Source organism: Paramisgurnus dabryanus, chromosome 2 (assembly GCF_030506205.2).
Source record: "Paramisgurnus dabryanus chromosome 2, PD_genome_1.1, whole genome shotgun sequence".
NCBI lineage: Eukaryota > Metazoa > Chordata > Actinopteri > Cypriniformes > Cobitidae > Paramisgurnus > Paramisgurnus dabryanus.
This window is the reverse complement of record NC_133338.1, coordinates 56,426,985-56,446,583: the sequence shown is the minus strand read 5'-3', so window position 1 is coordinate 56,446,583 and position 19,599 is coordinate 56,426,985. Positions and strand designations below refer to the sequence as shown.

General features: G+C 36.2%; 1 protein-coding gene and 1 long non-coding RNA gene across 2 annotated transcripts; one reads left to right on the top strand and one right to left on the bottom strand.

Annotated features, from left to right (window-relative positions):
* Positions 1–1,052: 1,052 nt before the first annotated feature.
* LOC135743650 (uncharacterized) lies at positions 1,053–14,227 on the bottom strand. The gene is made up of 2 exons (XM_065261421.2): positions 13,819–14,227; positions 1,053–1,505 (listed from the first exon to the last, which is right to left on the bottom strand). Exons 1-2 carry the CDS (start codon positions 14,026–14,028, stop codon positions 1,053–1,055), a joined length of 663 nt encoding a protein of 220 aa, XP_065117493.1. The 5' UTR covers positions 14,029–14,227.
* On the top strand, positions 3,835–13,061 carry LOC135743949 (uncharacterized). Its single transcript, XR_010530619.2, has 5 exons — positions 3,835–4,414; positions 5,214–5,271; positions 5,371–5,406; positions 6,957–7,001; positions 12,758–13,061. It is a non-coding gene; the product is annotated as an uncharacterized lncRNA (long non-coding RNA).
* Positions 14,228–19,599: the final 5,372 nt, after the last annotated feature.

The window sequence follows — 19,599 nt, the reverse complement described above, 5'->3', positions numbered from 1 at the left end:
GACTTGTGTGTCATAGACTGTACATTATGCAGTCCTTTAAAACACCTAAAAATAATGTGAAGAATGTGTCAATGATCTATTACAGAGGTCAGTAGTCATGTGTATGAGAAACAAAATTGACATAAGAATAATGCCTTTATAACATGATTAAATTTCAATGAATGATTAAAGAGACTAAATTCAATTTGAATTCAGGGAGTGAAATGTTATTTCAAGAAAAAAATATTGCTGTTTGTGACAATTTTAATAATACATTTAATGTTATGAAAATAAATTACTGCTGCTATACATCTCATCTTAACATATACAGTATATTATCCTATTAATAATCAGTGTTTAATGAATAGTTACAATATCAATACATTTAAAGTTTCTATGTGGTGGACTTTTATTTTGTAGTGCTGCATGGCAAAACTAAAATCTATTTTTATTGTTGTGTTAAATGTATTAATATAGTTAAAAAAATAAATCAATAAAAGGTCAATTAAAAGTCATTTCTGACCCTGGACCATAAAACCAGTCATAAGTCGCATTGAAACATTTGTAACAATAGCAAAAAATACATTGTATGGGTCAAAATTATCGATCTTTATACCAAAAATCATTTTAAGTAAAGATTAAGTAAAGTTCCGTTGTAAATTCTTTACCATGAATATATCAAAAATGTATCATTAGTAATATGTGTTCCTTAAGACTTTATTTGGACATCTTCTAAGGCGATTTTCTCAATATTTCGATTTTCAAATATTGTCCTATTCTAACAAACCATACATCAATGGAAAGCTTGTTTATTCACCTTTCAGAATCTCAATTTTAAAAAAATAAACCCTTATGACTGGTTTTGTGGTCCAGGGTCACATTTAATTTGTTTTGTGGGGCGAGGCCAAATCCCAAATACTAATTTAGCCTACTCAAATCTAATATACATAATGAATTTAAAGTGTTCATTTTGCTCAACCCTGTTACGTGTCACAGTTGTATTTTTGTGAGTTTGTGTCACTGTTCTATGTAATGTTCGTTTGTCCACTCCGTCTCATCTCGTCTCCTGTCCCTCATACGCTCAAGTTCTCGTTGTGATTTCTGTTGTCCTCTATGTCTGCTGTTCTTCTCGTTGTGGTCGAACTCTTTCTCTTTGTCTCCGCGATGATGATGATGGTGATGATGATGATGGCGATTGGTTTGAAGCTCCTCCTCCTCTGTTTGATGAGGTTCATTGGTCTCCACGTCTCTTGTCGAGAAAGCGTCCACGTGGTCCGGCGGTGATGATGGCGGTGATGATTGTGACGTTCAGTCCGTGTGGATGAAGAGCAATGATGGATGTGTTGTGTCCTCCATTCACTCTGTGACGGTTGCTGCTCTGTGTTGTTTTGAGGTTCCTCTATGGTGTCATCGGGACTTTCTAAACTTCCTGATTTCTGAGTCTGGTGATGATGATGATGATGGTGGTGGTGGTCTTCATGTAAACCCCTACTGTCGTTCAGTGGTCTCTGATCTCCCCCTGCATCCTGGTTCAGCAACATCAGAATGATAAAATAATGAATCAGTAAATGTGGGAACCTGATTGCAAGCCTGTTTTTTTTAAGCTTCATTAAATACTGCAAATGACAGACATTTCTAATAGCATTAACTTCATTATGGATTATGGCCTTTTTGTCAACTCTCTGGACTGGAAACAGTTGATGGTTAAAATAGTAAAAACAAATTCACATTTAAAATATAGCTGCAAGCTGCAATACTGGGTTCAAGCCAACAAGGGCACAATAAGAAATAAAGTTGAGTTTGGCAAAACAGTTGTGTGATTATTAGGCATCATTTTCCAAGAATATATGCAAAAATAGCCTTTTTTTTTTCAAATCTCTGGCGGATAGGAAGAAGGTCTCAAAATTAAAAATGGCTGACACCAAAAATGGCAGAATGAAAACCCTTCAGTATTGTTTGACTCAGTATGCCTCAAGGAATGTAACCAGATCACTCTCATGACTTATATTTGCAGTAGATATAAGCAAAAAATGTATTTCTCAAGACCACTGGGTGGCGCTGATTACATGAATCCGATTACAAGTGTCATGTGAATACGTGTAAGTTGAAGACACAGCCTTAAATCTGTTTGGCCAATCACCACAATTTTTTACTTTTTGCTGTAAGCGCCTCTAGATGCTAAAAACCAATTTTTGTGCAAATCGGGCAAAAACTGTAGGAGGAGTTAAAAAAAGTAGGTTTTTCAAATATTTCAAAATGGCCGATGCCAAAAATGGCAGACCAAAAAACATTTATTAGCCTATTATTTTACTTGGTATGCATAAAGAAATCTTACAAATCCACGATCATGATTTTTGACTTATATTGGCAGTAGACATCAGCAAAAATAGCCATTTTTCATATCTCAAGACCACTAGGTGGTGCTGTGACGAAAAAGTGTTGGGTCAATACGTATACACTCGTGTAATCTAATTTTGCGTGCTCTGCGTCAAATTTGTTACCAGGGTATACAACAACGGATAAGCTAATCAACATGAATTCCATAAGTTTTTGCCATGGGTGTCTCTAAATGCTAAATACAGATTTTCACACAAATCGGACAAAATCTTCAGGGGGAGTTCGAAAAAGTAGGTTTTTCAAATACTTCAAAATGGCCTGTGCCATTTTTGTTAAATTCAAAATGCCGGAAAATTTGTCATGATGGAAAATGACGTCATAGGGTGCAGCAACATCGAGCCAAGGATTCAGAGGAAAAAAATATTTTGTCTTCTTGCGCATCAGAAGTTATAAGCAAAAACGTAAGTGAAATTTTTGACTTTTGGTGGCGTTACAGGTTTTGACATAGAGACTTCAAATTTGGTGTGGAAACATTTTACTGCAAAAAATGACTTCTTACTTAGTATTTTTGTCTTGTTTTCAGTAAAAATATCTAAAAATACTTAAATAAAGATGTATTTTCTTTATGAGCAAAATGACCTGGAAAATAAGTTCAGTTCGACAAAAAAACAAATTAAGTGAATAAGTGGTTAAAACTTTTTTTTTTTTAAATAAGTTTACTTTTTTCATAAACCATTTATTCAAGAAAAGTTTTCTTATTCCATTTGCAGATTTTTTTGCTTGTTTTAAGCACAAGTTCGAATAAATTTTATATTTTTGTGTCTAAAAACTAGACTTATTTTCCTAGGTCATTTTGCTAATCAAAGAAAAGACATCTTACTTTAAGAATTTTTTGATATTTTTACTGAAAACAAGACAAAAATACTTAAATAAAAAAGTAAGAAAGTCATTTTTTGCAGTGTTCAGACAGTCCTCTGTCTGTGTGCCAAATTTCATAATTTTCCTTCGTACACTTTTCATGGGCTGTCATAGATGCAATGGCGGAAGAAGAAGAAGAATATAAAAACTAACAATTAGGGGCCTTCGCCTCTTTGGGCCCCTACACTGAAAAAAAATGATTTTCAAGAAAAAAAATTCTTAGTATTTTTGTCTTGTTTTCAGGAAAAATATCTAAAAGTTCTTAAATTAAGATGCTTTTTCTTGCTGAGCAAAACGACCCTCAAAAATAAGTCTAGTTTTTAGACCAAAAAAATCAAATTTAAGCAAAACAATCTGGAACATTTTTCTTAAACACTAAATTCAAGAAAAATGTAAGAAAAATTTGCTTACACCATTGGCAGATTTTTTTGCGTGTTTTGTGCACAAAATCACTTAAATTTGATATTTTTGGTCTAAAAACTAGACTTATTTTTGAGGGTCGTTTTGCTCATCAAGATTTTCTTGAAAATCATTTTTTGCAGTGTAAATCATCACCTGATCACTTACGGTACGTTAACTCTTAAAGCTACCCAACAAACATGAGACGTCCAAAGGACGTTCAGATTATGTCCATATCGGGTCGGTCGGTCCAGAACCTAATCTGCACCTAATCTGCACGTCTAAACGACGTGCAGATCCAGTACAGTATTTGGACGTCTGACTACGACGTCTTTTGGACGTTGATATGCAGTTCAATATTTGAGGGTCCGTTCTTGGACGTCATTTAGACGTTCAAAACAGGTTCAGAAAAAAAATATAAAAACTTATGCAATAAAAACGACAAATGAGTTCTGATTCAAAACAATGTAACATGACGTTTTTTTTTTGTGAAAATTCTTTAAGGTGATAAAATATGTTATATTTTTAAGAATGAATGTTCACAACGCGTGCCAAAATCTACTGCATTTCTTTTGTGTAATTTGCAAATTAAACCAAATTCAAGTGTGATTTACAAAAATAATCAACATTGCAATTTTAAGTTTAACCACAAGGGTGTGTAAAAGCTTAGGTGGCGAGGTGGCGCGTGATCTTTTTTTGCACGTGATCAACAGACGTAATTAAGCGAGCCCCAGCCGTAAACGTACTCAACGGATTCAACCTGCTGTGAACAGGAGAACAGGTAAGTTATGTTTATCCATTCCAAACAGTGTGTGTTTATTTTGTTTTGTGTACTTATTTTATTGCCAAAAATATTTTTGTTAGAAAACGTCGAGTTTTTCGAGAATTGTTTTCGATAAACGGATGACAGAATTTGACACCGCGGACATTCCGTAGGCTATTTTCAGACTTGGTTAGTTGTTATTAACGAACTGATGCCTTGGTTAGGTGTTATTAACTGACTGTTAATATGTTCGCGTATTAAATATTTTTCAGTGAGTTTTTTTAGACCGTCTTGGGGAACTTTATTATCTCTTTCAGTCCGAGGGGGACTCGTTCCTTAATAACAGCGATGTGAAACTAAATACACGGTCGAAAAAATTGACTTTTTCTTCCCACACAAAAAATGACATCCGTCCTTTTATAATATTAACCATTTGAATGCATTTTTAATGATTTTGTCTAAGTGACATGCTTGAAAGTGGGCTTCTATGGTAAAAGTTCACCTGTCAATCAAAGAGCTCCGTTCAATACAAGCGCACAGGCACTGTAGTAGACAGCCAGACAAAGAAGTGATTAAGTAAGGAAACTAACATGATGATAACTTGATAATGACCCCCTTTGCCTTGCAATCTATTCATAAAATTAAGAGCCTTTATTAACCTTTGGAATTTAAACAAAATAGAATAATTGTCTTTTCTGTCATGTTCTTAACATACTGTTTAGTCAATAAAGATGAATGAATACTGAATGCATATTAATTTACAAATGCATTTGCAATATATTTGACTTCTTTTTCTCCTTTCTGTTTTTGTAAACAGGACCTACATACACCCCAAAGGCTCTTTTCAGAGCCATTTGACCAAGCATCTTTGTACAGTAAGTATTTGTTTTGATTAACCTCAAAGAAAACAAAATACATTTTAATATATGCTGACGTTTGTAATATCTTGCTCTTTTTCAATTATGTTTCAATAGTGCCGGTTTTCCTTCAGTAGTGCCAGTTTTCCTAAGGTAATTTAAGATCTTTTTAATTAACCATTTTGTTCAATTTCATGTAAAGGTCCCGTTTTCCGGATCCCATATTCCAAACTTTAGTTAGCATTTAATGTTGCTGTTAGAGCATAAATAATACCTGCAAAATGATAAAGGTATATTTTCTCTAATACAATTCACCTTTCAAAGCCTTCAGTGACCTGCCGGTTTGTACTACAGTCCTCTACTTCCTGGTTGAATGATGTCAATATTAGAGGTGTTTTTTCCTAACCTCTACCCACAGGAATATATCAGTCACCAGCTAAGCTCAAATGCAGTGTTGCCAGATAGAATTGATGGTTTCTACCCCAAAAACTGTCCAAAACCCACCCAAAGGCACAAAAAATGCCCAAAACATTTAATCAACATTTTGATTCAATTTGATCAGCATTTAGTTCTTTAACTACCACAGTTATTGCACTATAGCCTACTATAGCTAGCAATTAAACCCCAGCAGCTACAGAATCACAATAGTAAAATGACAACATAACTCGTTTACATATACAGCTATGCCCCTCACCACATGCAAAATGCACATTTACAGTGTATATTTAGATAGTTTTGGGATAATACAAATATCTAATTCGTTATTAATAAATTCAACAATGTCTGATTTTATCTATTTATATTATTAATAATAATATACCTGTATTATACTCCTTATAAACAGGTGTGTGAGTAAGAGCTAGAGATCGTATAGGCTAACTTTTAACGTTAAATGCACAACAATAATTGGCTGTATGTTAACATGCAAGGATGCTGAAAAGCACTATGAACATCTGAACCTTTCAGAACATTGTAGCCTACGAATCATTTTGATTGGTTGATTCTTTGTTATTTATAGGGGCGGTTTCCCGAACAGGGATTAGACAGAGCTGTCCAAACTGAAAACAACTTGCAGTGACATCTTAAAACACATCAGTGCTCTTTGTTTTGGTTCAAAATGCACACAAGTAGGGGTGGTTTCCCGAACGGGTATTATTTTATGCCGGGATTAGGCCTTAGTATAATTAGGAATTATAACTAGTTTTCAACAAACATGCCTTACTAAAAACATTACTGGTGTCCATTTTGAGGCTAAACAAAGGACACTAATGTATTTTAAGATATATCAGTGCAAGTTGTTTTCAGTTTGGACAGCTCTTATATTTATTTTAGTCTAGGAGGACTAATCTAATCCCTGTCCGGGAAACCACGCCGTAATGTTTTTAGTAAGGAATGTTTGTTGAAACTAGTTATATTTCCTAATTAAACTAAGGCCTAGTCTTAGCTTAAGCTAATCCCTGTCTGGGAAACCACCCCATAATGTCCCATGTTTAAGACTGCATATCTATACACACGCATGTAATAACTTTTAATTTGCTTGTCTTGATTATTGGCATCCTAAGATATTATATAACTGCCTGTGACATTCTTGGAGTTTGACTTTAATAATAACATAATTCTCAACACTTGGTAATGACTGTACTGTAATATTGTGTGTCAACAATTGCAAATAACATATTAATGTTCTTTCTTTAATATGTTAGATTTTACCTCGTCCTCCACTGCCTCCAGTAATTCCTGGTTTTAAGGTTAGTCATTTTTTTTGTTTTCAGTGCCATTCGTCTCAACCCTGACTTCCTAAATAGTCTAAATTTGAATACAAAAATCTGGGCTTGATTTGGTTTTTCTGAAGGTGTTTAAAAGATTTACTGTTTTTGATCCTCTGGGTCTAAATGACCCTCCAATGTGAATAAGACAAGTTACAATTTTTTAATAGTTTAATTTGTCGAAAAAAGAAATGCATCCAATATTAATGTGAAAATAATATACATGTACAAATCCCCGGTTCTAGAGAACAAACATACATACTTTCTTCAGCACACACAAACACACAAGTAGAGTTTTTTTACAGATGTTATATATACATCAGGGTTCCCCAAATCTTACCCTGGAGGGCCGGAGGACTGCAGAGTTTAGCTCCAACGCTGATCAAACACGCCTGAGCAAGCTAATCAAGGTCTTCATGATCACTAGAAAATCACAGGTGGGTAAGTTTGATTAGGGTTGGACGTAAACTCTGTAGTGTTCCTTAACTCCAGGATAAGATTTAGGGAACCCTGATATACATAGTCATCATTCAGTTATTATTGAAGAGCCACACAGATCCAAAATCGAAACTGACCTGTATTGCAGTGTGTCATGTAGCTGCCCATCAATGTAAACAATGTGCAAAGTAGTTGAACCAAAAACTTTAATACAAGTTATTGGCTTCTAAAGTAGGTCGACTCTTACTCACTGAAACGAGTCGTTATATGGACTGATTCTCCTGCCTGACATTTTCCACGTCACACGAACACTTCCACGTCACACGAGATACTAATCTCCGCCTACAGCCTTGCCTGCGGGAGAAACGAAAACTATGACCTGCCCAAAGCTAGTTAGTGTGTAAACATCATGCTGTGTTTTCAGTTTGTGCTGTTTTCACTACCAAAGGAGACATTTTCAAGGAGGGTATACTAAATGTTTGGGTGTGAAGAATCTGTGGTTAAAATTAGGGGTCGATCGATTATCAATCTGGCCGATTATAGACGTCGATATTAAGCATTTTGCCGACTATCAACATCGGACATTTTAAAAGCCTATTTGCCGATAATGTAATTTGATTTGAAATGCACTATTTCGGCTCTGACGCAGCCATGGATTTAGTGAGAGCCGTCGGAACACGGAACAGGGCACTCTATTCAGTTGCCTACAGCAATGCCTGCCCCTCGCCTCGCCCATCTGATTTGTTGGGAGTCATGAGTCCGGCCAATCAGCGCAGGAGGCTGAAGACACCGCAGAAAGCGCTTGCTAACTCGAGCTGCTTTGCAATGATTTCGCTCTGTGAGTTGACACTGCAATACAAGAGTTTAGCACGCGTTTCAGGCAGTTGACCGAGCTGGCATTTGCACGTCAATGTAAGTCATGTCATTTTAAAAATACAAGCCACTTTAAAGCATAAAGAACTTGACCACTTTGGTCTTCACTCAGTGTGCTCTTATGCACGCGCACACAGCCGCCTGCTTGCAACAAGTAACAGATCAAGTTATTTTTTGCGACTTATTTATTACACAGAAATGTTCATATACACACGGGTATGCTTAAATGCCTGTTTTGAGGACATACAGTTGCAATCAGAAATATTCAACCCCCTCACCTCAAAAAACATTATAGTGATGTTGATAAAAAAATAATAAAAATCTCTTGGAATGTTAAATATTTTGGAAATCTTCTTATACCCAAGGCCCTTCAGATGTGATGAAATAATCTCCTCTCTTAGCTTTTGTGGAAGCTCCTTTGTCTTTCCCATGATTGCAACTCACCTTGAAGACCTTGATGGTTGGAGTTTATATATGCATCACAGCTGAAGCAAAATGGATCGTTATAGAGTTCCTAAAGGCTTAATGAGGTTTCAGCTGCACTTCAGGCCATAAAAACTGTCAGAAAGCTTCAAAAATAACAATATTATATAGGGGTTGAATAATTGTGACATGGCTATCTTAACAAAATATACTATTACACACAAATACTACATCAAACATTTTCTGTTTTGATTTTATGCCTCACTTAACTCATAAAAACTCATCCAAAGCAGAATCCCGCACTTTGAAAAGATTTTTATTTATAAATCCTTAAAACTCTTTGGGGGTTGAATATTTCTGATTGCAACTGTATATACTTAAGGAATAGGCTGTTGAACCAACTAATTGTGCCTATGATATGGTATTAATGTTATAGTTTTATGAAAACATTTGTAGTCTTTTTAAAAACATACAGAATGAAGCTATGAAGGCAATTAAATTAATTACACCTATTACATAATACAAATTGTTTAGTTAATCATTATATCCATATGATTAGGGATGCTCCGATCAGGATTTTTGCAGCCAATACAAATTACAGATCTTTTATCTTCGCGATCGGCCGATACCAATTCCAATTTTTTTTAGCTGATATGCAAGCTATTTGATGACTGTAACTGTTACATTTTTTCTAGATAACGTAATACCACAGATGTTGCCTTTGTTATATTACTTACAGTAATTGGGTATATTATTGTTTTAATAGAGAATCAAATAAATTAGCACTCTTCTCCAAAGAGTTATTTAATATCTCTTTAAAAACGTTTGTCTCCTAAGAGTACTGAAAATAAAACACTTCACAGTCTTTACTGTATGTATTAAATATACACACATTCATATGAAGTATAACAGTTCCTTAGTCAAGAGCAGAGAGTGATTGTATTGAGAGATGAATTATGATACTGTAGCTTTAAGACGTGAGAGAGATCGCTCTGTTCACTTGCACTGATGACAGGCTGCTGTGTGTGCGTGCGGCGGCTGAACGCAGACAAGAGCAGCTGTGAGGAAAATGAACGTTTAAACGCTCAAATGTTGTTATTATTAATATGATTGTTATAATTAACATTTCTTAGAGTCAGAAGAATTAAAAATGTTTCAAAGCATTGAGAGTTTTTGTCAGACCCTGAGTCTTAATTTTGACATTAATTTTCATTTTTACACCAGCCATATCAGTTCAGAATATCAGTTGTCGGTCTACTTGATCAGTAATAATCGGTATCGGCATTGGCTCTGAAAAACACATATCGGTTGACCTCTAGTTAAAATTAATTTTTCACAGAGGGATTTATTAACTCAGACGTTTGGCAATGAAAGATTGTTCAGTACCCACTTTATTTGAAACAACATGCGTCTCCTAACCACAACCTGTAAGTATGAGTATAGCTACATACTTGCTTAAATGAGTGTAAAATGTCTATCATCGTTTTTATTGCTTCGTTGTTTAAACTCGGAGAGTCACGTTAGCAAGCAGTTAACACATGCTCACTTATTGTTTTGCTATGACCCGGTTAGTTTACATAAATGCTTAAATGAGTGTAAAATTGTTAGTTTCTATCGTCGTTTTTACTGCTTGGATTAATGATGAATGATGGAGTTGTTTAAACTCTTAATATAATGTCAGAGAGTCACGTTAGCAAGCAGTTAACGCATGCTCACTTATTGTTTTGCTATGACACGGTTAGTTTACATAAATGCTTAAATGAGTGTAAAATTGTTAGTTTCTATCGTCGTTTTTACTGCTTGGATTAATGATGAATGATGGAGTTGTTCAAACTCTATGGGGCGGTTTTCCGGACAGGGATTAGACTAGTCCTAGACTTAAACACTTTTAAGAGCTCTCCAAACTGAAAACATCTTGCACTGACGTATCTTAAAATACATCAGTGCCCTTTGTTTTACCTCAAAATGCACACAGGTAATGTTTTTATTAAGGCATGTTTGTTAAAACTAGTTATATTTCCAAATTAAACTAAGGCCTAGTCCTGGATTAAGCCAACCCTGGTCCGGGAAACTGCCCATATATACTGTCAGAGAGTCACGTTAGCAAGCGGCTAGCGCATGCTCACTTAGGTTTTGATATGACCCGGTTAGCTAACATAAATGCTTAAATGGGTGTAAAATGTTAGTTTTTGTTGTCGTTTTTATTGCTTGGATTAATGATGAATGATGTGTATTAATGTCGATTAGGGATGCAGCGATTAACCGGTTTCACTATTAACCGCACTTTAAAATGTCAGGGTTAAGTAACCGTAAAGTTTTCACTACACTGCGTGTTTTTGTTTCAGGCACGCACAGACAAACCAGATCCACGAACCACCAAGAGGCGCATGCATCATGATGCACTGTATGACAAAGCTCCGCGTTCAAAAGAATATGTGGCCGCGTGACGTGTCTCTTGGTTGTTCGTGCATCTGGTTTGTGTGTGTGTGTGTGTGTGTGTGTGCGTGCGCGTGCGTGCGTGCGTGCGTGCGTGCGTGCGTGCGTGCGTGTGTGTGTGTGTGTGTGTGTGTGTGTGCGCGCGCACCTACATGAGTACGTGAAAGAGCCACACTCTATGTCTGTACAGCATTAAAAACCTCCTGCTCGTGGATCAAACCTGGGCGGGGCTCCTGGTGGTCTGACTGCATTTCCTTAGGTTGAATTCTTTTAACGCGTTTATGATTAATTAATGAATAGCTTGAGTTAACATGTTAATCTTGCCACCCCTAATATTTATATTTTATTTTTGTGTAATATAAAGCTACACCTGTCAAACTCGCAGTACCTGGTCCAGGATGACCCTGTGTTATTATTCGTTTTGAGAACGACTTAATGAATTCGTTTTACTTCAAACAAACCAAAATAATATACATTTATTCAGTCCAAATGTAAAATTACATTTATTCAAAAGATCATTAAAATGAATAGCCTATAGGTTTCAAAAGACACCTATAATGTTTAAGTCAAAGCCAGCTAAGTTATTATTATTATCATTTGTCCAAGAATTGTAGAAAAATACACAAACTGAAAATACAGAAGAATTTAGCAATTGTTAAAAAATTTATTCATGTGATTTTATACATTAATGTTGTAAAAGAAATGAATTCTTAATAACCGTAAAACCGTGATTATTTATCAGACTATAACCGCACCATCAAAATCTATAATCGCTGCATCCCTAATGTCGATAATGTCTTCACAGTAAATCATGTTAGCACTAGGTCAATACATGTTGCACTATTGTTGGTCTGTGCCACTGATCTGTGGTCTGCGCGGAGACTCTGTCAGTTGTCCAATCAAAGCAGTGTAGGCTACTGAAAGGTGGGGTGTAAGCAGACTAAGTCGTTGAATGGCTTCACACGAATAGTTGGGGGATCTCTGAGAAATGGGTTAATTTTAAATGTATATTTTGAGAAAATTACAGTGTGTTTTGACCTTGCATGCGTTTAAACCTGTTGTCCGGGACTAATAAACAGTGATAGGACGCTTAAAATTGTCATCTTACTGGCTCTTTACTTAATGTTTAAAATGTTTTAAATATTTTTTGTTTCAATGAAATGATTCAAAAAAATATTTTTAATACAAACATGGCTTGAATTGCCTTTTAATTCATAATGTCATGTCAAGAATAGCGTTTTACAATATTAATAACTATAGATTTATATCTAAATAAGTAAAAAAATGTATCTGTCAATATAGGTATTACAGTAAAATACACTAAAAATAAACAAGAAATAGACGTGCTGCCAGTACTGTAAAAATACAGGGAAATTGTTAACAGATGATAAATCATGAGGTGAAAATTTACACCTAGAGGACAGTTGGTACAGTGCTGCAAAAGCTATGAAGTAAGGGTGTACAAAGGATTTAAACCTTGCTGTTTTCTTATAACATGTATGTGTACTTGGTGTATGACTACAGGCTGCTTTTGCATATTTATATTTTTTGTCTTTCCATTTTTACAGGTGGAGTAATGGAGTAAAGATGCAACGGAGCAGCTGATAAGAAAACATGCTTAAGACCATCTTAAACGTGCACCATCAAGAAAGGGAGGGGTACACAATAAACATTTTTTTTAACATTACTTTTTGAATAGATGCACTTTTTAAATTTTTTTTTTAAGTATATATATTGTTTATTTATGTTGTTTTTAAATGTTATAATTGTATTGTTTTTATTTGTTGTATTTAGCTTTTATGCATTTGTACACACACAAACACACAACCACATTTATACAAAATAAGTTTTGAATAAATACGTTTAATGGAGTGCAAAGTGTGAGTCTTTATTTAGCTAAATGATGTCTAAAATGAGTCTGCAGTTGACGTTATAAGACGTTGAAAATATGTCCACAATGACCACATTTCAACTAAATTTGGACCTTAAAAAGACGTCCTATGGATGTCATTATTGGACGTCCAAAAGACGTCAGAAAAAGACGTCGGAAAACCTTTCATTCTGCACCCTGATGGGGACGTCTTTTCAACGTCTTTATTGGACGTCCAAAAGATGTCAGAAAAAGACGTCGGAAAACCTTTCATTCTGCACCCTGATGGGGACGTCTTTTCAACGTCCGACAAAGATGTTGAAAAGACGTCTTTTGGACATACTTTTGCTCAGTGGGTAATCCCATCTGAAAAAGTGGAATATATAAATGCATTACTGTAAAAACACCAAACACACACAAGGCTCAGTTTACACCACACATATCACTGCAATTCACTACAAAACACACAAATCTTATCATTTTAAAGCTAAAGTATTTCTGAAGTGCAAGTGTGTTTAAGTCTCACCGTGACTGATGTTATTCATCTGTAAGAGGATCAGACTCATTGGTCTGATAAGCAGTAATGTTACAGAGGGATAAGCACATCAGTTTCATTACACACACACACTGTTAGAATCACAACATTGTGTTTGTGTTGTTTGTACTCTTGTAGAGTTTTATGTTACAGAATGATGATTGAGCGTTTGCTGATAGATATTCTACAGGTGATTGTAAAGTCTGATATTCTGGAAGTTGTACCTTTAGTTTCAGGTTGGATGAAGGTTGTGGTCCATCAGTGGTTTCAGTCTCTGTGTTATGTTGCTCTAACAGTAGATGACTCTGTGGGACGCTGGGAGGATGAGTTGATTTCCAGTACGCCTCCAGATAATCTGCCATGTGCTCGCAGGCGTCCTCCAACTGATTCTCATCTAAAATAATGTCAAACAGCTCCTGCAAAGACAACATCATCCATTAATATCACACTGCAGAGTAAGTAGACAATATTAATATCATAAGGATTGAAAATAAATGTTGATGCTTTCTGTCGTGGGATCTTAGGATTATTGATTTATCTCACAATATTCACACATTATGAATGTCAACACTTTCTGCAAAGTGGATTGCATTTCATCTGGACTGCCAGATTTACTAACAGCTTGCGCAAGGGCAAACCATCATTTTGGCGTTAAATAAAGACTGTCAAGATTTTCGAAAGACGCACAGTGGATTATTAGCGCTGAAAAGGTCTAGTTATTTTTGTGATTGACCTCATTGCACATGCATTTCTAGGAGTTTCCCTTTTAGAAACTAAATTTATGTGAGGAGATTATTTAAATGATTCACGCAATGAAATGTTTGTGCGTGTGAAAGGAAATAACCCACACAATTTTTTTGTAAATAACACGCAGATATTACCACTCCAATTAGAATTGCGATACTGCGCTACTTTGCCACGTTTAGTAAATCTGGCCCTATGGGTCAATATTTGTTACTGTATGTGTAAATGTAAATATAAAACAGTTTTACTGAATTCATGATTTCATTTATTTTCTTTATTTAATTTTAAAACTCAATTTTTTCTTTTATAATAAGAAGTACCATACAGGTAAGTATATAATGAAAGTAGTACCTATCTAACTATATTTTGCAAAAAAAAAATATACCCAACATTGAGCAAGACCTGAAAAACCTGAGCAAAACCTCCGATTGGAGATGTTCTAATTTGTTAATACACTATAAATATACTAATAAAAAAGTTTTTTAACTATACAAATGCAGAAGATTTTACTATTATGCTGCGTACTTACCAAACTCATAGAATCGCATTTCTCGCTCTAGATTACTCATGAGATTTAACTTCGTGTCATTCAATTTTTTTGCTTGAATTGAATATTTTCAACGTGCGCAAAGATGCGTTTGAGGCGAATAACACTTGTTTTCACGGCAATCGTGCTTCCCCATTCACGTCACTCGCATTGGTAGGGCTGGGCAAAAAAATCTATTTTTCGATTAATCGTTTTTTTTTTACGTGGTCAATTCAAAAACCATTCTCAAAGAGCAGAACAGATTTTTTTCATATTTATTTCCACAACCATTGAATGTAAGATTAATGTTAATGTAATTACTAGTCTTCTTCACTACATGTCATCCTCTTTTTGCCTTGCGCGATGTTACAGTACCAAGGAGCGAGCGGCGAGCCTGTCATTCATTCATTCAGTGCTTCATTGACTTTGATGCCACCTTCACATAAAAAATCAAAGCTATGAAATCATTTTAGATTTCGCAAGCAAGACGACGACGATAGTGTTTTGGCTTTTAATTAATTTTTATTAATTACCCACTTGTAAACTGCAGTTCACTGTTCTTTTTATTAATATAGTATTTATACTAAATCTATATTCATTGAGTTGAATTGAGAATCGAGTTTAAAACCGACCCAAGAAACGGAATAGAAAAATGAATAGAGAACCGAATCGATTTGATAGCTTGTGAATCGAAATCGAATCAATCTGGAACATCTAAATCGATAACCAGCCCTACGTATTGGCCCAAGTGAGTTTGTGTCTATTTGCGTCTTTGCATTGACTTTGTATGTAATCGACTCCCTAAAATAGTTAAATTTGCATTTGGTGTCTACAGTTAGGTTATAACAGGGTTTTTCAAAATCTATGATGCCAAGGACCCCCAAATATGATGAAACTTTTATGAGGGACCCCCTTCCTAAAATATATATAACAATTTAACAACAAATATATATATCTGATCATCTTGGATGTTGTTATGGATATAAAAATGTGTATATGGGGTTTTTGGTAGTTTTACACTGTGGTTCTAGTGTATATTAGCATTTTCTTTTTTGTTATTTCCCTATGGCAACTGTGAGCATTTGGACCTGGAAACGGTGCGTGACTGTAGACTGTAAAAATATGGACATATTGTCTGTGACGTCACCCATAGGTTTGTGAAGAGCTTTTTTGAAACCAATATTGGGCAGTGCCTGCTGTCGCCATCTTGGCCGCGCATCACTTTGCATCCCTCACGGATAGCCAAAACTGGGTAGAGGCGGGATGCAGGTGAAGCTGAGGTGACTGATTGCTGAAACCACACCTGCCTAGCTGGACAGCAGTGACAGTTCACCCGTCACTCAGGTAACCACGCCCTTAATTATGCAGAACTTTAAGGGTTAATATCAAAACTTGCTATATAGACCAAAAACACTTTTGTCCCAGGCTGTAAACATATTATTAACACAGAGGTCTATGGGAATTGACTCCCTTTTGGAGCCAGACTCTAGTGGCCAGTCGATGAATTGCAGTTTAAGTCTTTCACTTCTGTATTGGCTTCATCAGAGAGATCTGATGATTCCTGCTACGATGTAGTTACTCACCTTAAGCACCTGCAAGCACACGCAAGAGAGAATATTAGGAAATCCCAACACCGACAGCTCCACAACTACAACAAAAAAAGACAAGATGTGACATTCAAGAATAAAGATTGGGTATGGCTCCGCAACTTTCCTCTTTCCAGTGCACAGAATAAATTCAGTGCTAAGTTAGCTCCAAAATGGAGAGGACCACATCGTGTGTTAAAACAACTCAGACCTTTAAATTACCGCATAACACTAGAAGCAACAGGAGACGATGTGCACACCGCTCATGTGTGCAATCTTAAAATGTGCTATCCCACTGCTGAAGAACTCGAAAGCCAAGAGAGAATCCGACTTCAGGATCTTTTCCAGGAGACTTCAGATGAAGAAGATTTCTTAGGTTTCTGAGCTCTTTAAACAACCATGGGTTGTTTCAGCAAGGGAGGGAGAGTGTGGCGGAGTGGAAAAGCTCTGTGGCTGAATCCGAAATCGCATACTTAATGTGTAGGTACTGAATTTCACTGGGTACCTACTTAACATGCGCTAAGGCAGTATGTACGTTCGCGTTAAGTATGTACAGCATTCGCCATGTTGACGTTATCATGTGACATATGATGTAGTAGACTTGTTCGAGTTCATGCGGAACCACAAGAACCGACAGGAGATTTACATCACAATACCGCGACAGCAACTCGAAATCAGACTTCTCCGTATGATTTCTGGAATCGCTCTCACGGTACTTTGATGTCATCCACCTGTTGGTTCTTACAGCGGTGCATAAACTCGAACAAACCTAATAACAGACATGAAAACGTATGCGTGTGTATGAGGGACAGGTGCACTAACACCTGATTGCATCAGTAACTTGATCTGTAACAGTGTTACAGATATATTACACATTATTTTGTAGTGGACAAAATAAGTAAAACAAGCAGATTGTAATTTAATATCTATTGTCAGATGACAGCTGTGCTTGAATACAAACTAGACAATGCAGGCAATGTGATTATATACATTTTAGGGAAGCAATCTCTTGTATTTACTTAAAGCTCCACTGTGTAAGATCTACTCCCATCTAGCGGTGAAAGTCTATATGACAAGCAACTGAATATTACTTTCTAGCCCTCCCCATTCGGAACGCGTTTTAACTCGTACGGTGGCCCGGCCGTGTCATGCCAAGGTTAACATGGCTTCCAGTAGCTACAAAGCAAAAGCAATGAGAAAAAATGAACAATTTGCAATGTCCTTTGCCTGTGATCCATCAAAGCACACCGATTTATGTTTAACATGAAAAAAGTCTGATTGTCATGATATGTCCGCTTAAAATCACATACAAAAAGCAACCATGACGGGTTTAAATGGACGCGAACTAATATTATGTCAAAGTACAATGCTTATGTTTTAGGTAAACGTTACATGTCCATGTATATGTAAGAGCTTTCTCTCAGATTGGTGAAAAAAGATCGCGCAACTTTCACACGCTTGTAAAATGAAACGAAAGACGCGCAGATCAGACGCTTTTATCAGAGTATTATGTCAGACATTATGTCAGAGTACAATGCTTATGTTTTAAGTAAACGTTACATGTCCGTGTATATGTAAGAGCTTTCTCTCATATTGGTGAAAAAAGATCGCGCAACTTTTACTTTATCAGAGTATTATGTCAGACATTATGTCAGAGTCCAATGCTTATGTTTTAAGTAAACATGTTACATGTCCGTGTATATGTAAGAGCTTTCTCTCATATTGGTGAAAAAAGATCGCGCAACATTCACATGCTTGTAAAATGAAACGAAGGACGCGCAGATCAGACGCTTTTATCAATGAAAGGCTAAAAATAGCGCTGTCACCGTGTGTTTGTGCTAGAGGTCAGAAAAGATGAAAAACATTTATCTCAGTACCTCAGATTACATAAATGGGCGGAGAGACGGCGTGTGTCTGTTCGAACTCATTAAACCACATGCATGTTTACACTAACAAGTGTTATGCATAATCATGCTAAAGCCAAGGAACTATAAAACTTCAAGTTTACAACATGGACTGTATAGATGTAAACGAATATGCTGAATTACCTGTGGAGAATATAGAAAGTGCAACTTCAGTGTCCCTTGAGCCCCCTCTTGGAAAACTAACTCCAATATTGACTTTGGTCTTGATGTTTTTCCTGTCACGTTGTCGTTTAAAATCCCCGTTTCGCATCCTTGGCGATTTGTTTTAATGTCCTCGAGAATATGTCTTCAACAGGCTTTCAAATCAAAGCATTAGATCGCAGCTTCATCACGGTGTGCGGTTGTTGTAAAATCCGAAGGATTCAGCTACGCAGGTCACAGGCTGGATACGTCATCAAGCCTGGTTTATTTAAATTAACTGAGCATTACATTCGCAAGTCATACGCATATTACATCAATTTACAATTAACTAAGAATAATTGTCAGCTTTATAATTGTTAATATTCTGAAATAAGACTGTCTTGATGACGTATACCGCCTACACATGCAACCTCCGGAGGCTTCAGCTATCGGGCAGCGTGAGTGTAGAGTGAAAGCGCGAAAGGCGGAGCTTGAATTTCAGGAATGTCCCTCGTCGGCGAATGTATTTCAAAGATGGAGGCACAATATGGATTCAGCCAGAGCGCGCTTCGACGGTATGCATTTTAAATAGCAGATTCTACACTTACGAGAATACTTTGATTAGTGGGTGGGAAGTAATTACACATGAATGAGCACATACTTTTGAAAGAAAACATGGGTTTTTGTTAAGAATTAACTCAATAAAGTACACAGTAGAGCTTTAAAACAACAGGAAACATGAATAAAAAATGAATGAATTAAACCATCACAATAAATGAAAACGTATAGAAGTGAATCCCATATGAAACAAAACTTTATTCAAATGTATTTTTCTAACAAACCATCACATAACTGTCATCTCAACACAGCTGTGATAATTCTACAGCTTTATTTTCATGAATCAGCTGAGCACTTTGTGGTACATCCTGGGTCTGTGAGGGTGCTGAGGAGTCCTGTGTAACGTATCAAAATCACCCGATTGGTTGGTCTCCGGTCGATTGCTTTGCTTTCCCGTGGCATCATGGGAAAGCTGGGATAGAAGTGTCCATCCGATGCACGCTTCAGAATCTGGGTGGACTCAGTAGGGCATCCGGGCATTTTTCG